The sequence below is a fragment of the Littorina saxatilis genome, linkage group LG11 (assembly GCF_037325665.1).
Source record: "Littorina saxatilis isolate snail1 linkage group LG11, US_GU_Lsax_2.0, whole genome shotgun sequence".
Lineage (NCBI taxonomy): Eukaryota > Metazoa > Mollusca > Gastropoda > Littorinimorpha > Littorinidae > Littorina > Littorina saxatilis.
Window position 1 is genome coordinate 37,630,936 of NC_090255.1, and position 20,365 is coordinate 37,651,300.

The 20,365-nt window shown below is 40.3% G+C and overlaps 1 protein-coding gene across 1 annotated transcript in view; it reads right to left on the bottom strand.

The window, feature by feature from the left end:
- LOC138980404 (protein odd-skipped-related 1-like) overlaps positions 1-14,968 on the bottom strand; it is a 17,802-nt gene extending 2,834 nt beyond the window's left edge. Inside the window, exons 1-5 of the mRNA XM_070353273.1 lie at positions 13,124-14,968; positions 2,628-3,041; positions 1,901-2,060; positions 870-968; positions 1-96 (exon numbers count right to left, since the gene is read on the bottom strand). The exon at positions 1-96 is cut by the window's left edge and continues 60 nt beyond it. Coding sequence (XP_070209374.1) covers positions 1-96; positions 870-968; positions 1,901-2,060; positions 2,628-3,006 — 734 coding nt within the window. The 5' untranslated portion in view covers positions 3,007-3,041; positions 13,124-14,968. The remainder of the gene's footprint in view (positions 97-869; positions 969-1,900; positions 2,061-2,627; positions 3,042-13,123) is intronic.
- Between the last annotated feature and the right edge of the window lie 5,397 nt (positions 14,969-20,365).

The following is a 20,365-nucleotide window of genomic DNA, read 5'->3' on the forward strand; positions in this document are numbered from 1 at the left end:
GGTCTTTCGTCCGTGTGTGTTCGCTCGTGGATGAGCAGGTTGTACGACTTGGTGAACTGCCGCTGGCAGAACTTGCAGATGAACTCTTTCTTGGTTCTTTGAAACGAGAATAAAAATACATACAGCAAAGGTTCGTTATGGGGAACGTTTACTCGTTGACAAAACAAAACATTCACTGCAAACTTTCGGGTGAATTCGCTCTTTGCTCTTTTTAATAATAATAATTAATAATTCTCTTTATTTATATAGCGCCTTATCCGAAGTTCAAAGCGCTTTTATGCCGTGTGAGATGGAATTTTTTACACAATATATCACGCATTCACATCGACCAGCAAACCTCAAGCCTGTTAGGCGAATGTTCACCTTTCGCGGCCTTTATTCCAAGTCACACGGGTATTTGATGGAAATTTTTATCTATGCCTATACAATTTTGCCAGGAAAGACCCTTTTGTCAATCGTGGGATCTTTAACGTGCACACCCCAATATAGTGTACACGTTAATTGAATTAAACTATTGTTAAGGCGGACCGAGAAAAACAACTCCTCTTGAAATGTAGGCAAAAGTACAGAATTTAAAAACCAGAATATCTGTAAAAAAAAAATAAAAAATGTAAAAAAATTTGAATTTTTTTGTGTGTGAAAAAAACACAAATTGAATTAACAAGATTTGATGAAAAAAAATGTAAGGTCTTGAAAGGAGGCGGTAGTCTTAAATCGGGGGTGAGGGGGGGGGGGGGCTTATAGAGGGCCTGTCGTGAAGGTATGTGTGTGTTTCTACTATAAAAGAGTAGATGACCCAAAGCTTTAAACAAACTTTAAAAAAGGCCTCCCAACAAAAAATAAAATGAATTAAAGAGATCACCACTTACCTGGGACCTGAGTGTCTTCTGAGCTTTTTGAGAGTGATGGTTGGTGGCCTCTGCGGTGCCTGGGGACATACCTCACAACCACTGCCCAGTGCTGAGTAGCTGTAACATACAGGACGCAGCGCTCTTAGCGTCCCGAACAGTAACAGTGCTACTTTGTTCCTCTTCTTTGCTTTGATTTTTCATTCCCTTTTCGTTAATTATCTAGCATTTCTGTTCTCACCATTTCAGTTCTGATCTTTTTAGTTTGTCAAAAGATTTGCTAGAGAGAGGTCCCAAAGCTATTAATAGTCCTTTGAGACCTAATGAAATGACTGAATTCAAGTTCTTTTTGCGCTCTTCTAACACACAATGCGCATGTTTTATGTAGAAATAGTTCAATCTTTACAAAATAGCAACAACTGTGTTTGAGGAATTGTTTTAAAACGTAAGCCATCAATGTCCATACTTCCAAAAGTGAAAGTAAGCGTTCGTAACGATTTTACTTTAAACGCTGTAAGACATTTACACCCAAGTCGGACGCCGTAGACATAACTCCTTTCAATATCATTGCTGAAAGTAGAACACTAGTTGTTTTACATTCTATTTTGCGAGAGACTCGTCCCAACTTCTCAATACCTGATTTTCGGAAATAATTCTACAGTGTTTTTTTTTTATGCGATGTGGAAAAGTCGCATTCCTTGATGGCGAGGCAAGCTTTAAGCTGTCATTTACGTATGCTAGAAGTCCTGCTTTTTTTTTTTCCTTTTTTTTCTATATACATCGGAGCTTATTATTCACTTTGACAACATGCATAATCACTTGCCATCAATGATCAATGGCCAGTATCTCTGAGCTATTTATAGCTCAGATTTCCTCACCTTCAAGGAACACAACTTTGCCACAGCGCGTAAACACGTCGACAGGAAATTCGGGAAATTCGGGAAAATCGTACACTGTAGTATATTTAGAATCCAACAAAAATATTTATTAATACTATCTAAGAGAAACCAGGCTGGAAACCTACTAAATAAGAAAAGTATCAGAACACCTACCTTGGATGATGAAAGTGAGGCTCAACATGGCTAATGATCGTGGCATCTTGTGATTGGTTGCAGCTGACCTTTCGACCTTCATTCTCCTCCGTAACTGCACGCGCTAGGTTGGCAAAGTCAAATCGAGGCTTGTCTTTTCCTTTCTTTGAACTTGGTGCGTCTGAAAGTAAACAGGCATTCTGAGTTTTAAAATCGCTTTTTTGCGCTGTTTTTGTTTTGTCACGTTTTGTTTTTTTGAGTTTTGTTAAAGTGGATTCGTCAGAAAGAAAAAAATTCTTATTTTGAAGATGGTTTTGCTGCCCTTCGACTTGATTTCGTCAGAAAGAAAGGAGATATTTTATTTTTCAAGACTAAAGACAGGTAGATAGATACAATTCTTGGTTTGGATTCACTTTTACTCGGTGAACACAAACGGGAATACAACAGATCTGAATTTTGACAAGTTCGACTATTGGTTAATTGTGGTGTCCAAATTCTGCGGTTAGTCCTGACATGGTAAAAATTACTGAAAGTTCGATGACATCATTTTCAAAAGAATCATTCTGTGTAAGAAAGAACAGTATATTCTAACACATCCTTAGAAAACGTGTTAACAAAGCAAACATTTTTTTTTAGCATCTCTCGTAAGTTACGAATGGATGAGAAAAGTCCATTGTTCTTGCAAAAGCTCCCTTTAAAGTGTAAAAAAACAAAACAAAAAACACCAAAAACCAAAATCAACACTCACTTTCATTACTTGTTGAGGATCTTTTCGCACAGCAAAACGACAGGTCCAAAACCAGCGCAGGTGACGTCATACCGCACTCCCGCGTCGAAGCCTCCACGGGTGACGCTTTGGGTGACGTCATCCAAACTTCGTCTGACGTAACGTAACACTTTTGTCTTTCATACATGTGGAACCTTGCTGTGTCGATCTCAAGGCTGAGTCGAGGTTCGTAAAAAGAGGAGTAGGTGTGCTGCTGCGTCGAAAGGAGAGAAGGAGAAGAATAACATGTTCCGAGGCCTTGACATTCGCTTGCTGGTTGCCAAGGATACACTGGAAACGGAAACGGAAGACAAGAAGGCACAGGGTATTGTGGGATTGGAACTGCGATGACGTCCGCCATTTTGTGATGTCCTTCCAGTTTGATGAAATTTTGGTCTGAAAAAGGGAAAACAATAGTTACAAACTTTAAGAACAAAAAAGGCTTGATGAAATTTATGTTCATTGAACACATGTTTGTAGACAAAAAATTGCCAGCGTCTTCGTCTAGCTAACAGATAAAGAGATGAGTCAATAATGATCAAATAAATATCCCCAAAAGATTAGCTCTGATAAATAAATAGACGATCAACTTAGTTAAGCTAAGTAAAATGAATTAATCATCAATGTCTTTAGAATGTATTCATTGATTTTTCCAACGGAACATTTTCAACTTCGTCACCTCGACTTTCTCATTGAGCAAAGATATTTTGTCTACGCTTTTGGCTTTAACGTTTAATACACAGAATAATGTTTTTTTGTTTGTTTGTTTGTTTGTTTGTTTGTTTGTGTGTTTCTTTCTTTCTTTCCTATTTTCTTTGTTTGCTAGTTTACGCGGTTGACATGACTTCGTCCACAAGTAGTCTTTTGTGTTTTTATTACCTGTTTAAACAATATTTGATTTGTCAAGTGTCTGTCCTTTAGATCAAAGACACTCTCTCTCTCTCTCTCTCTCTCTCTCTCTCTCTCTCTCTCTCTCTCTCTCTCTCTCTCTCTCTCTCTCCGAGTCTCTCCTTCTCTCTCTCTCCCTCTCTCTCTCTCTCTCTCTCTCTCTCTCTCTCTCTCTCTCTCTCTCTCTCTCTCTCTCTCTCTCTCTCTCTCTCCACCCCGAACCTAACATGGGGGCCACACATCAAAAACCTTGTCGGCAAAGCCAAGAAAGCACTTAGTCTCCTCAAAGTGTTAAAACGAGAGACCTGGGCCTCAAATAAAGACAGCCTGCTTCACATTACGAAAGCCATTATAAGATCCCGTTTAACCTATGGTCAAGAAGCTTTTTTTGCTGCATCAAAATCGAATCTAAAACTATTGGAAAGAGCCGAAATGGCTGCACTCAAAATCATCTTTGATCTCCCAAAACACTCCATAAACAAACTAGTGTATCAAGAGGCTGGCTGGCTGCCCCTCGATGAAGAAAGAAGACTAAAGTCGGCCCAGTTTGTATCAAGAGCCAGTACAGTTGATAATGCTGTGAACGAAGAGCTCACTGCTGAGTTCGACACAATTACCTCGGCCCCTTACCAAAACCTAAAAAGAAAAACACCCACAATATACGAAGCAACGATCCCACTAGCAGACTATGTTCAACCGATATTTCAAGAAAGTGGGGTAAACCCAGGTAGGATGGCCCACATTCCCATTCACCCCTTCCCCTTTTGGTTCATGGAATCTCCCATTATCATCCCTGATCATGATCTGGGTGTAACAAAAAAAGATAACCCTGTACTTGTCTCATCACTATAGTAAGAGAAATAATCTCAAACAGTTACAAAGATCACCTACAGATATTTACTGACGGCTCAAAACAAAATAATGACCAAACTGGCTGTGCTTTTGTCATTCCTGACCTCAAAATAACTTACAAATTTAAACTCAATAAGGATGTGTCCATTTTCACTGCAGAAATGTACGCCATCTTAAGAGCATGCCACTATGTCAATGACCTTCCTCGACCCCCAACAAGAGTCGTCATTCTCTCCGACTCAAAATCAGCTCTGACTGCTCTCCAAAATGGTTCCAGAAACCGGGAAGAGCTTCAGACGGAAATATTGTTCCTCTGTCACCAGATCATTGCCTCTGGGACAGAACTGACCCTTATGTACATCCCCTCACACACAGGGATCAGAGGCAATGATATGGCTGACAGAGCAGCAAAAGAGGCTGTCACAGATCAAGCAGCATTTCATGACCTAAAATTAACAAAGACGGAAGCAAAACACAAAATGGCCAAAGTTGCCTGGTGTCACTGGGAAACAGAATTAAAAACAGAAGTCAATGCCCATGGTTGGCTTATTATGCCCCGACAAACAAAACAAAACAGGCCTGCACACCCTTGTCAACGAACACAAACTGAAACCCCATGAGTTTTTAGATAAACATTGCACGCTTCAATGGAAGCCAGCATACACCCTGTGTCTCTCAATATATAAGGCTGAAATAGGACATATGTTCTGAAAACCTCATCCCCTTTCCTCCTTCCCACCCCTCAATCCTCTCTGCCACCGACCCCTTACCCCCCCCCCCCCCCTTCCCTCCCACGCCCAACAACTAAAGCGTCTAAAACACAAAGCCATAGCTATACTCAATTGATCAAACAAGGCTGCCCTCCTACCTGAACTTAAGTTCCCCATTCTGATATATTTTTTAGGAAGTTGCTTCAATATTTTCCTTTGGCAAAAAATTAATTGAGTTAATTTTTTTAATTTTTTTATTTTTTATTTATTTATTGATTTATTTATTTTTATTTTTTATTTTTATTTTTTTTATTTTTTTTTATTCATTTATTTTTTTTAAAATTTTTATAACTTATTCAGCCACACATATAAACATATCCTACATACATAAAAAGCAAATAAGCCTACAAAACCGCTCCAGTCCAACCATATTCCGCGTACACAATCATTACTTCCATCCCCATTTCGAAATATCGCAACAACAGACCTCCAGATATATAACACGATCATATGTGTTCTCTGTTTGCATGTTTGTCCAGTGTCTTGTCCCCACATAAAGCATATTAACTCCACCTGTCCCAAGATAGGCCAAATAGTTCTAAGAGGACGTTAAAACTAATTATCATCATCTCTCTCTCTCTCTCTCTCTCTCTCTCTCTCTCTCTCTCACACACACACACACCCCTCTCTCTCTCTCTCTCTCTTTCTCTCTCTCTCTTTCTCTCTCACACCCCTCCCCCCCCCCCCCCCCCCACCCCTCTCTCTCTCTCTCTCTCTCTCTGAGGTTTTCTCGTCAACACGTCAGTTTTGTCTCTCTGCACTTGATCCCGTGACCCCTGACCTGGCATGCTATCGGAGCGCCACCTATCAGGAGGTCATTCTGTGTCTGGCACCGTTTCCCACGCTGCCCATACGATTGTCTCCCTTTGCCCAAGGGATGATAACTCAGACCTGACGGGAGCTGCGTGGATTGTCGTTCATGCTTAATTGCTTAATTGAGAGATTTTTATGTTTCTTGCATGGTTCGTTTGTGTCAAACAATTGTATGAGCCGTGAAATAGATCAGATGCGGAAGAAATAAAACAACAACATAAAATGAAAGAACAATTAACAAAGACACCAACAAAACAGGTGCTTGCTAGTTTCACAAAGTCAAGTTTTCGATACAAGCAAAAAGAAGTGTTGGTTGTGATGATTCCTAAAACAAGAACATTGCAGAAACAATGAATCCTTAAAATGCGCAAATAAGCCAGATAAGTCTGTTTTTCTTTTTGTTTTATTGTTTGTTTGTTTGTTAGTTTGTTAGTTAGTTAGTTTGTTTGTTTGTTTGTTTGTATGTTGTCTTGAGAACCCAGGGGGGGGGGGGGGTTCATGAGCGACCGATTTGACAGCATCGATCTTCTCTTTTTTTGTGTCTGGCCTACTCTTAACCAGACAGACAAAAAGCAAATGCGAGAAAAGATAAGACAAGAAATGGAAAAAAAGGAAAACAAAGGGGGGAAAAAAGAAGAAAAAAAGTCCTTTCTGCAAAAAGAAAAGACAAAAGCCAAACAGGACAGAGAACATTATTTTCAGAAGTCACACTAAATCCTGGCTACTGTCCAGTAATTATCCCGGTGCACTACGGCTCCCGTCCGTACTATCAAAGTTACTGTCCGCCATCTTTGATAATCCCCAACCCAAAAGGTCGCGTTCTCGTCTTTCACAGGGCGACAGAGACATCGTTATGAAAACAGATGCACCAATTGTCCCGAGACTAGAATCTTTTGTCCTCCTATTCTCCTGGAAAACTACCAGTTCTTCGGGACTCTTGGTACCATGGTCTATGAGCCAGAGGCAGAAAGCAGATTCTTTAGAGAGCTCACAAGAGTTGATAAGAAAGCCTTACCGTTACAGCTACTTTTAAAGTCACCGACCAAAAATGCAATCGGGAATGTAAGGTAATGATATTATTGTTTTAACACTTTGCTTTAGAAATGTCCAGAAAACCCAAGTTTTAACTGAAGCTTTTCGTCTAGATGCACATTATTACAACAAATATATATTTTATAACTCGCGAGATAACTAAACTATGAAAAAAAAAGTCGCGTAAGGCGAAATTACTACATTTAGTCAAGCTGTGGAACTCACAGAATGAAACTGAACGCACTGCATTTTTTCACAATGACCGTAGTCCGCCGCTTGTGCAAAACGGAGTGAAACTGACGAGCCTGTTCAGCGCGGTAGTGGTTTCGCTGGGCTGCATAGCACGCTTTTCTGTACCTCTCTTCGTTTTAACTTTCTGAGCGTGTTTTTAATTCAAACATATCATATCTATATGTTTTCGGAATTAGGAACCGACAAGGAATAAGATGAAATTGTTTTTAAATCGATTTTGGAAATTTAATTTTGATCATAATTTTTATATTTTTAATTTTCAGAGCTTGTTTTTAATCCAAATATAACATATTTATATGTTTTTGGAATCAGGAAATGATGTAGAATAAGATGAACGTAAATTTTGATCGTTTTATATAAAACAAAAATTATTACAATTTTCAGATTTTTAATGACCAAAGTCATTAACTAATTTTTAAGCCACCAAGCTGAAATGCAATACCAAAGTCCGGCCTTCGTCGAAGATTGCTTTACAAAAATTTCAATCAATTTGATTAAAAAAAAATGAGGGAGTGACAGTGCCGCCTCATTTTATACAAAAAGCCGGATATGACGTCATCAAAGGTATTTATCGAAAAAAAGAAAAAATCATCCGGGGATATCATTCCCAGGAACTCTCATGTCAAATTTCATAAAGATCGGTCCAGTAGTTTGGTCTGAATCGCTCTACACACACACACGCACAGACAGACACACACACACACAAACATACACCACGACCCTTGTCTCGATTCCTTCTCTATGTTAAAACATTTAGTCAAAACTTGACTAAATGTAAAAAGAAAAAAAAGAAAAAAAAGAAAAAAAGAAAAAAGTGAGAAATTTGTTAATCATAAAACTGACATAAACAAAACAAAACAAAACAAAACAAAAACACACTTTTTTCCCATCTTAATTCCTAAGATATTTCCAATTTTGCGATGAATCTGACTGATAAACGTCAGTTGTCAACTGTGATCAATTGTTTGTAAGTCTGGAATAAAACCACATTGATCAGGTGTCTGTTAAGGAAAAATGTGGCTTTATTATCGGTCTTGCCACATACATTTTTTCTAAACAAAACTAAGCAGAAGACTGAGTTTCTTAAAAGAACTTTCTCTTTTCATTAAGCAAGCCGGTACTAGTTTCAGTCGCATTACTTTTCACAAACGGGTTTAAATTAAAAGTACACATCTATTATTTTCTCTTCTGCTTCTGCTTCTGCTTCTTCTTCTTCTTCTTCTTCTTCTTCTTCTTCTTCTTCTTCTTCTTCTTCTTCTTCTTCTTCTTCTTCTTCTTCTTCTTCAGCGTTCATGGGCTACAACTCCAGGGTAGGCCTACTATTTGCACGAGAGAGGTTTTACGTATAATACAACAGATCTGAATTTCGTATAAGTTCGTCTATTGGTTAACTGTGGTGTCCAAATTTTGCGGTTAGTCCTGACATGGTAAAAATTACTGAACGTACGTTCGATGACATCATTTTCAAAAGAATCATTCTGTGTAAGAAAGAACAGTATATTCGAACACATCCTTAGAAAACGACGTGTTAACAAAGCAAACATTTTTGGTTTTTTGCGTGCATCGAGAACTACGCTTCTCTTACAAATGGATGAGAAAAGTCCATTGTTCTTGCAAAAGCTCCCTTTAAAGTGTAAACCCCCCCCCCCCCCCCCCGCCTCTAAGCCATTTGAGTAGTCATACTCCGTTTACGGGTGACCACATTTACAATATGAACAAGAAAATTAATGTTTCTCAAGGGCGCGAGTCTGAGACTTTAAAGTCACCCCCCATTCCGTGTAAGTGACCATCTTGTAGAACCATAGACACGCCCATGCTTTATCAGAAAAAAGTACCAGTACTTTCGCACACATCACTAATAATATACATTTCCATATTTGAAAATAGTGCTATTTTTGTTGTTGTCCAAAGCTATATTGAGAAATCAAACCGCTTTGGGACACCTTAGTTCGATGTTGGTGTGGGTTTTTCTAAATATATTACTTGGGGCCCATCTTTTTTTTGATATTTTGTTGTGTCTTTCGTTCTCGTTTTGTATTTGTTTTCGTTTTCGGTATTGACACAGATTGTGTTCGATAATTCAAACTAAGTTTTCCTTGCTGTTTTTCTCCTTTTCTTTTTTTTCCTTCCTTTTTTTTATATATATATATATATTTTTTGTTTTTTTGTCTCATCTCTTTTTCAAAAAATGTGTCGCATTGATCATAATCCGCCATGAAATTTCAGGAATGTTTATGTGAGCACTTACCATAAGTTTTAAACTTGTTGTGCTCCTTCTTAATGATGTTGTTATATTATCATGTGTCTGTTTATGAATAAAATACTGTTTAAAGGAATATACATTCAGGGCTCCGGCACAATCTGTGCGTCCCTCCGTCATAGCTAGAAGCCGAAAAAACGTACTAGAAATTCATGGAGGGGTCCCTTGACGAATGACTAGTTAGTTGTGACGTCACAACATATCCGCTATTATACGTATACACAGTCGGAACTGTTTCCAGAAAATATTCTGGAACATCTGGCTGAACGAAAAATTTCGGGGTTGATCTAACTATTATGACCCGGCCTTAGTGTTTTTACAAAGTGCTCAAAGACCTTCCAAAAGTCGGCATTACATTGACATGAGCTCTCAGGGGATCATGGGTCGGCGATAAAGGTGTCTTCCGAGCGCAGGAATTTAAACGTCCTGGTCTTCGATTGAGGGGGTCCTTTGACCCCCTACAAATTAAAGTTTGTGGTTTCGGGATCCTCTAGGTGTAGCGGCGTCCGTGGGGAGCCCTGACACATACTAAGGCCAAAAAAAAATAGTTGTGGTTACGGTAACATAGCAACAAAAAAAACAACAGGGTAGGAAGGTAGGCAATCACTTTTTTTTTTAACTTTTTTTTCTAATGTGTACAAATTAAACCTACTTGACAGGGAAATAAGTGTGCGACTCGGGCGCTTTCGCTTTTATTGCGTTGTCTGCACTCGTTTTCTTGTGTGTTTTTGTTTTGTTGTTGACAAATGTAATAAAAAGTTATTGGGTCGGCCCAAGTACTCCTTCTACCAGTACTGAGAGAAGTAGTCCTTGGGTCGGCCCCTAAAAATAGGGTAGGTCGGGTTACCGTAACCACACCTATTTTTTTTTTAGGCCTAATCGAATACAGTATATCTGTTTATTGCATGGAGCGGGTTTTTCAGAATGTTTTCATGATGATTAAGGCGTCTTTAAACATTGTGACAAGCATGCGTTTGAAGACAACAGCGTACAGGGTTTAAAAAAAAAATTGTTTATAAAAGATACAACTTCTTCTGTTCGTCGTCTTATTCTTAATATGCTTGACATTTTACGTTTTGTTGCGTAATAGATAAATACATAAAAACTAAATGAAAACAAATTGAACACATGAATAAAAAGTCAATCCCATCATATTTATAATGAACGATTGGCTGATTGACATACTGACTGTCATGTCGGAATAAGTGAATAAAGAAATATATCAAATAAATAAATTCATAATTAAATAAGTTCATGAATACATTAACACATACATACATACATAAATGCATAAATAAATACATAAATAAATAAATAAATTTTTAAAATTCAAAATTGTAAAAATACAGAATATTTCACTATTAACTGTACACACGTCCAATATCCAGAACATGATTTTTTTTCTGTATCTGCCCTGCACCTTTAAATTTTATTCTACGCTCACAAAGAAATTATATGTGCTTCATACGAGGCGACTTTTCTTAGCGTATCAACAACTCTTGTCCCAAATAGAAATAGTTTCTGAGAGGACGTAAACTCCCCCCTCTAGTTTTCCGAAGCGACGGCCACAATTCAAACCGCTACGTTTTACTTTATGATGCCGACAAGATCGCTTTATATCAAAACAAGTATCCTCCTCTTTTTCCTCAACGGAGCACCATAAATTCTTCTTAGGTTGAGTGAAGAATCAACAATCAGTAATAGTTAGTATCGTATGTTGTAAATAACTTTAAGCGTCGATTGTCAGAGCGTTTACTCCTAAAGAGGGTCAGAGTTGTTTGGAACCTGGAAACGAAGGCTTCCGTTTTGAGTGTGATATATATATATATATCTACGATCTGACTAGGTGAGCACAGTGAGAACAGACACTTGCCAGTGATGGCGCTAATATTTTTTCAAACTGGTACACAAACTTTTATGATGAAAACTATCCAGAAAACAAGTCGCGTAAGGCGAAAATACAATATTTAGTCAAGTAGCTGTCGAACTCACAGAATGAAACTGAACGCAACGCAACGCAGCAAGACCGTATACTCGTAGCATCGTCACTCCACCGCCCGTGGCAAAGGCAGTGCACGTGGAATTGACAAGAAGAGCGGGGTATTCGTTGCGCTGAGAAGGATAGCACGCTTTTCTGTACCTCTCTTCGTTTTAACTTTCTGAGCGTGTTTTTAATCCAAACATATCATATCTATATATTTTTGGAATCAGGAACCGACAAGAAATAAGATGAAAGTGTTTTTAAATTGATTTCGAAAAAAAAATTTTGATAATAATGTTTATATATTTAATTTTCAGAGCTTGTTTTTAATCCGAATATAACATATTTATATGTTTTTGGAATCCGCAAATGATGGAGAATAAGATAAACGTAAATTTGGATCGTTTTATAAATTTTTATTTTTTTTTACAATTTTCCGATTTTTAATGACCAAAGTCATTAATTAATTTTTAAGCCACCAAGCTGAAATGCAATACCGAACCCCAGGCTTCGTCGAAGAGTACTTGACCAAAATTTCAACCAATTTGGTTGAAAAATGAGGGCGTGACAGTGCCGCCTCAACTTTCACGAAAAGCCGGATATGACGTCATCAAAGACATTTATCAAAAAAATGAAAAAAACGTTCGGGGATTTCATACCCAGGAACTCTCATGTCAAATTTCATAAAGATCGGTCCAGTAGTTTAGTCTGAATCGCTCTACACACACACACACACACACACACACACAGACACACACACGCACACACACACGCACATACACCACGACCCTCGTTTCGATTCCCCCTCGATGTTAAAATATTTAGTCAAAACTTGACTAAATATAAAAAGGTAGGCTGGTCATTGGAACCAGTAAGAGTTCAACTCAGAGTACTGGTTTTGTTGTTTTACCAGCGAAAAAAACGGTAGTTCTAAAAATCAACCGGTAGGTTATACCGGCAGCCAATTATTTTCCGGTATTTTTTCATTTCAACCGGTAAAATACCGGTAATTACCGGTTAACGCCAACACTGCACTTGCCGAACGGGTAATGAATATAGGGATACAATCAAAGGTCTATATATCAAATTGGGTCGTTAATAAAAACTTTTGAAGGCTCAAAAATGTATAGTTTATTTCAACTCCACAACTCCAGCTGAGGCAATGCTGAAGGGTCCTTATGTCGGGTACTTTTTTTTTTTTTGGATTGAAGATTTTTATTTTATTTACACAGGTAGATGTGCCGATGTGGCTTTTTTCTGACGGAAATTGTGCTAGCTGTGTCGGAGAAGAATAACTTTCCTTGTGAAGACTGCAAAATCGAGTTTTGACACATTTTATTAATTTATTTTTATATTTTCATTTGTTTGAAGCGTCGGAAGGAAAACACAATCGGTCGGGGAATCGGAAACATCGAATTGTTTTCTTGGCCTTATAATAAAGCAATGCTAATAATGTTACATTTTAATTAATCAAACGTACCAGGAATGAATTTCAGTTTCTCTCTTGATTTTTAGACCGTAGGCAGTCTATCTGTTTCTCTTTTTTTTTTTTAGGTTTATTCATTAATTTTTCTTTGTTTGAAAATTGAAACTTCCGTTTTTAAGAATATTACAATTATTCCATACTCACGTATCAGCGTAAGTCGTCAAAACGGAGCAATGGTCTGAAGTGTCAACTGAGCTGGCTTGCGCACCACTAGCAAGTTGAAGTCACCTTCCCGCGTTCAGCTTCGGAAGCCTTTGGAACAATGCGCCAGCAGAGAAAAAGATCTTCTACCGGTAATTCCAGAGAAGGAGATGAACTGATAGGTCGCAGTCAACTCGTCGAGCAGCGTTCAGGGGTGTTCTCCAGAACAAAAGTTTCGAAACTATTCCCGCCAAACGGGTGTGATGATTCCTTGCAACTCGAATCAGGCGGTAAGGGACCTAGCCAGGAATTGTCCGTGACTTTGAAAACAAAGCCTTTGTCAAAGGTTGAGGCACGAAGACTCCTTGCAACACAAATCTGGTGACAAGGAACAGTCCTACTAGCTCTCAAGGACAAAAGTTCTGACACGACGTTAAAAGTGTACCAGGAGATGAGTGTATCAGTCCTTTCAGAGTGTGAGATGGTCAGAAAAGATAAGCCGACAGATTCCAAATAATATGAATTTTATCAACTCGGAAAACAGCTTGTAGTTCTTCAGAACACAAGTTTTGAAACGATGCCCGACAGAGATACGAAGAGTTATTTCAATACAAAATCAGGCGATTAGGAACACGTCCAGAATATGAGAAGAATCCACAGATAATGTTCCAAAGAGGGTGTCTACTTTCACAACGTTAAAAACAGCTACTCAGATTCCTCAGCTCAGAAAAGAAACATTGCAACTTCGAGTTCCACGACCAGCAGGTACTTCTGAAGAAAAGGTATCCTCAAAATTCTTTGCAACAGTATAGTAGCATCTTGTAGTTCGTCTTCTAGTACTTCCAGAACAGATTAAGAAGGTAGCAGACTCTTTGTAACATGAACTTGGCTACTTGCAGTCCAGCTACTTATAGAACACATCACAAGAGCCTCCAGACAATAGGCAGGTGACGTGACCTCTCTGATGATAAAAGGACCAACCGCCAAGTAGCACTGGTTGTGGTGTCTCCGATACTCATGAGCGGTTCTCAGGATACTGGGCTGGCATTTGCTGGCTTCATCATCAGTAGCCCGGCAAGAAGATCTGTGTAGTTCACAGATACTGTCTTGGTGTCGGATAGATACTGTGCTAGTCTCAGGTACTGTGTTTGACTGATTACAGCTACTGCGATGATCTCATATCTATTATGCAGTTTTTAATTCACATACCTTGCTGATCTCAGATAGATACTGTACAGTTCTCAGAATAATATCCTGTTCTCAAATATTGTGCTGTTCTCAGATAATGTGATGCTTTCAGATAGCTTGTTGTTTTTAGATACTTAGTAAAGCTTAAAGATAGATACTTTGCTGCTCTCATATAAAGGCCCTGCCGTTCTCAGAATATTGTGCTTCCTTTCGCTGGCTTTTTCATAAGTAGTCCGTGACAGTGACTATTGCTCAGTAGCTTCTCTCAGGTGGATAATGTGATGCTGTCAGAAACTGTGTGCTGCTTTTAGAGAGATACTGCGCTGACTTTTGCTGGTCTATTCATCATACGTCCACAAAGGTGAATTTTGCTCAGTAGCTTCTTCCAGGTGGATCTCAGGTGGATACGGCGCTGCTCTCAGATAAATACTGCTCTGCTCTCAGGGAAAAAATACTGCTCTGCTCTCAGAAAAATACTCTGCTTGTTTTTCGATAGCTTCTTCATCCACGAAGGTGACTATTGCTCAGTAGCGTCTTCCCAGGTGGAAACTGTTCTGCTCTCAAGGAGATACTGTGCTGGCTTTCGCTGGCTTCTTCATCAGAAGTCGTTGAAGGTGACTCTCGCTCGGTAGTCGGAGTGGAGACTGTATCACGGGATCACCTAGCTCCCTGGCTACCAACGATGGTGCACTTTTCATTGTCTGGCTGGCGACACTCGCTTGTCTGAGAGATAGGCCCGCACCTGTACCGCTGGGGACTCTTGAGAAGGAGGAGGGGGGGTTGGAGAGGGGGTGGTTGGCGAGGGGAGGGGGGTCGGTCCGAGGGGGGAGGGGGGCGAGGCAGTGAGGGGTAGGACCGCGAGGAAGAGAGAGTCAGAAAGGGGGATGGGTGGTGGGTGGGAGAGAGGGAAGACTGAGAAGCGTGGTAGACTATGAAGTGTGTGTGTTGGGGTGGGGAGTGGAGGGGGAGGCAGAGAGGCGTGGTAGACTAATAGTTGGGGTGGAAGGAGAAAGGGAGGAGGGGTGAGCTAAGAGGAGGGAAGAGAGCGACGAGTAACAACAAAGGCGTCATATTTGGTTGGGAACCCACCTGTACAGTATGTAGTACTCTCACTCCTAACGGCGCAAACAACAACGAGTTAGCTTTTCGCACAGCAACACTAAGTGGATTAAATCAGGGGACTGCACTGGTCTCAGGTATAACCACCTTCGGGGGAAGGGGGGGGGGGGGGGGCAATGATGTTTTGCTACAGATGGGGGACAACGGGGGAGGAGGAGCACAGGTGGGAGTGGGCGGAGCTATGAAGAAGATGGGCGGGGCGACGTTTGACTGCTAAATTTGGAGGTATTGTTTTATACACCGACAGCCCTCTAACGGCGTACAAGGTAGCATACCTAATTGAGAGCACAAATCTTCAGATAAGGTTGGTGTAGAGTGGCAGAAGGAAGGGGAGGGGGGGGGGGGGGGAGTGAGAGAAACTAGAAAGTGAGGGAAAAACGTGGGTGAGAAAGTGAACGTGGGGGGGGGGGGGGTTAGAGAGATATATAGACAGGGGGGGGGGGGGGTAGGGTTTGGTCTTATTTAACAAAAACCCTCCAAAGTACAAGTAGAAATTGTAGCACAAACGTTAGGTGGAGGTTTGGGGCGGGGGGGGGGGGGTTGGAAAGCGGTTAAGTGGCAGAGGGGAGAGAGACAGACGCTGGGAAATGAGAGAAATTATTAAAAGAATGGGAGATGGACAATAAATGGTAATTCGAGTGAGAGGGAAGGAATAGTAAGGGTTGTAAGCCTAACCGAGAGCACTGCCCTTTGGAGACGGCTTGGGCAAGGAGGTGAGAGAGATACAGGAGATACCAAGTGACAATGAGAGAGAGAGAGAGAGAGAGAGAGAGAGAGAGAGAGAGAGAGAGAGAGAGAGAGCGATTGACGGAGAGAAAGAGAGAGATTGAGAGAGAGAGAGAGAGAGGGAGAGAGAGAGAAAGAGAGACAGACAGAGAGAGAAAGAGAAAGAGAGAGAGAGAGAGAGGGAGAGAAAGAGAGAGAAAGAGAGAGAGAGAGAGGGAGAGAGAGAATCAGAGAGGAAGAGAGAGAGAGAGAGAGAGAGAGAGAGAGAGAGAGAGAGAGAGAGAGAGAGAGTCTCTGCAGTAGCGAAGTTGCTGAAGTACAGTTAGCAGCAACGGTTGCACATTCTTATAACCTTTGTCATAAAATGATGAGGCAGTACAGACCGGATGTATAAAACACCGGATGTATGAAAGTCTGGATGTATGAAAGGGGTAGGCAGGGTCCCGGCAGAAGCTACTCTTTGTTATTACTTAGAATTTTCCGGTTGTATGAAAATCGGATGTATAAAAGTCCGGTTGTATGAAAGCAAATCTCTGGTCCCGAGCAGCACAAATGCGTTCTTGCAAGACCGGTTGTAAGAAAACGAAAGTAGACCCAAGTCACCAAAGTGTGGTAAGAGTAATTTCCCTTCAATAGCGACTCGAACTTCTCCTACCATTTTGAGCGGGTGGTGTCCACAAAGGTAGTCTAAATGAGGATGCCCTGAAAACTTCCCCGCCAACAGATTCTATAGCCGTCAACGAGTTGTTCTGTTTAATTTGTTTCTCCATTCAATCATTTTTTTTAACCTGTTACAAATTCGTCACGAAGACCCATAAAAGCCCAGAAGGCATTTTTGTTACATTTATAACCAGAGACATTATTGGTCATGGATGTGAATCAGTTGTTATCTTTTTATGTTTTTTTTATGTTGTTGTAGCCTATTTTATGTTGTTGTATTTTATTTTGTTGTATTTTATGTTGTTGTTTTTATGTTCTTGTTGTTGTTTTTATGTTCTTGTTGTTGTTGTTGATTTTATCCATTAAACTGATTTTATGTTTAACTCCATTAATAATCTGTTTTGTTTGTCTATTCATTTTAGCCTGTTATAAATTTGTCATGACTGAAGAGCCATAATAGCCCAGGAAGGCATTTTTTTGTACAATTAGAACCAGAGGCATTGGTCGTGGGTGTGACTCAGTTTTTTTTTATGTTGTTGTTGTTGTTTTAATCCATTAAACTGGTTTGAAGTTTAACTCACTTTTTTGTATTCAGTGCGCGCGCGTGTGTGTGTGTGTGTGTGTGTGTGTGTGTGTGTGTGTGTGTGTGTGTTATAAATGTGTGCGTTTTGGAGAGAGAGAGAGAGAGAGAGAGAGAGAGAGGGAGAGAGAGAGAGAGAGAGAGAGAGAGAGAGAGAGAGAGAGAGAGAGAGAGAGAGAGAGAGAGAGAGATAACTCAGAAAATGTTATTTGCTACGCCAACGGTCATTACAAAGCTTCCACGACCAAAAACATTGTCAAAAGCGCAAAAGGGTTGTGGAGGGAACACACACAATACAGTTGAGCCACACACAAACACACACGTGCGCGCGAGCGCACGCACGTATGCGCACACACACACACACACAGAGGGACGGGGGGGGGGGGGGCGGGGGGGGGGGGCGGAGAGTGCACGGCCTTATGCAAAGCAGAACAGTTCCTTACACAAACAGTTGCTCTTTCTATCGGTTGTCCTGACTGTGTCAGTGTATGTAAGAACATGTACTTTTCCACTTGTTATTCACAACCCTTTTCTTCTAACAAGGATATGTATCAAAACATTTAAACATAAAAAAACAAATAAATACAAAAATGATATGAAAAACCCCTACTTTTATCAAGTAACAAACGCGTGGCGGAATGTATGAAAGTCAATCCACAATATTTTCATACATCCGGTTAACCGGATTTAGTAAAGACCGGATGTATGAAAGACAAAAAGTGGGTCCCGACGACTTTCTTACATCCGGTCTCGACTGTAATTATAATAAATGACTCAGAAATGATCTGCCGACGAAATGGAACAATCTATTTACACTCCCCCACCTAAATGCATACGTACACGTACACGAGAGCACAGACAGACAGACAGACAGACACGCATGCAAGTAAACGCACACACGCACTGGCACTCACTCACACACACACACACACACACACACACACACACACACACACACACACACATACGCACACACACACATACACACACACATACACACACACACACACACACACGCACACACACACATACACACACATACACACACACACACACGCACACACACACACACACACACACACACACACACACACACACACACACACAAAGACACACTAGGTACTAGGTAGTATACCCTATCTCTTCCCTTCTCTGTCAGACACTGCACCTCTCTCAGCTCTTTTAAACAACAGTTGCAAACTTTCTTTTTCACAGAATATTACACCAACCTGGCCTACTGTCTTCTTCATTCCATTTCTGCACATACTCCTCTTCCATAAAGTTGTTATGATTGTTGAGAGTGTTAGCTGTGCATGTTTGTATATACAGGGTGGGCCACAAAAAGAGGGACAAAATCAAACTCTCATATTTTCTAAGAAAATAATTGTTTCTTTCTGACCAGAATGTCCTTTGTTGTTGTTAACCACACTACCAGTGTTTCTGAACTTATCAACCAAGCGTGTGATAGTATGACGATGTGGTATTTTCTTTCCAGGGTGTTCGCGTCGAAACTGTCTTTGAACCAGAGTAGGCGACTTACAGTTTCACAATCTTGGTCCTCTCTTCGACGGAAAAGTGATCGTAGGGGTCCATTCTTCTGTCAGATAAAACTTACAGGTCTTCTGGATATATCACCTGAAAATCAGAAAGAAACAATTATTTTCTTAGAAAATATGAGAGTTTGATTTTGTCCCTCTTTTTGTGGCCCACGTCATCCAGCAGCGCGGGGCCTGGATTGAACATGTCATCAATTACTGACAAGAGCAACCAAATGTTCTTCGATTTCGAAATGCTTTGGTATAATAAAAATTTGAGATGTTTTCCACATCTGGTGAAAAAAATCTTGCGAAAATTCTTGTATTTGTAGAAACTATGACAGTTTCTTTTTGTCCCTCTTTTTGTGGTACACCCTGTATATAGTGTGTATTGCACATATGATTATTGTGTGAACAGTGCATGTGGTGATTTGTGTCTGTATGATTAATTTGTTTTATGTAGGTTGTACTTTTAATTGTTCTATTCTGTATATATATATGTTCCTTTGTAAAGGGCCTAGAGCCATAGGTTAGGCACTTAAAAATATCCAGTTATTATTATTATTATTATTCTGCACAGCTTTCGGGCTAAAGTAAGGGGTGGGCGTTTACTCGATACTGGGCGTATACAAGGTAGTTTACGGAATGTACGTTTCTCGCTAGTAACAGAATACCCGGCCGCTTCTCTAAAACAATAATAAAAAAAACTTTCGAAAACACTTTGTCAAAGCGCGTTCGAAACATACTTTTTTTTTAAGTAACCGTCACCCTCATTTGTGAACTTTCAACAAGCGCACAAGATTTTAAGGGAAATAACATTACTCTTAACAGCATTGTTTGTTTGTTTGTTTGTTTAACGCCCAGCCGACCACGAAGGGCCATATCAGGGCGGTGCTGCTTTGACATATAACGTGCGCCACACACAAGAGAGAAGTCGCAGCACAGGCTTCATGTCTCACCCAGTCACATTATTCTGACACCGGACCAACCAGTCCTAGCACTAACCCCATAATGCCAGACGCCAGGCGGAGCAGCCACTAGATTGCCAATTTTAAAGTCTTAGGTATGACCCGGCCGGGGTTCGAACCCACGACCTCCCGATCACAGGGCGGACGCCTTACCACTAGGCCAACCGCCGTGCCGGTTTAACAGCATTGCCATTGTCCATTTACCTGCCTGTTCTTTTAACTCAGTCACACTTATGTATGTTTGTTTCCACACAGTGTGACGCTCTCACTAATGTACTTCAGGGGTTTTACATTTAGTTTCTCGTGTTTGAACTACGGTGATACTGACACCTGTCACTTTCAACACTCTCTTTCAGTACTTGAAATTGACAAAGCCAAAATTACTTGCTCTCTCGCTGCTTATTTGTTTGTTAAACTTGTCTGCAGACCTGGAATTGGACGCGCTATTAGTAAAAGTGTATGTATTTTA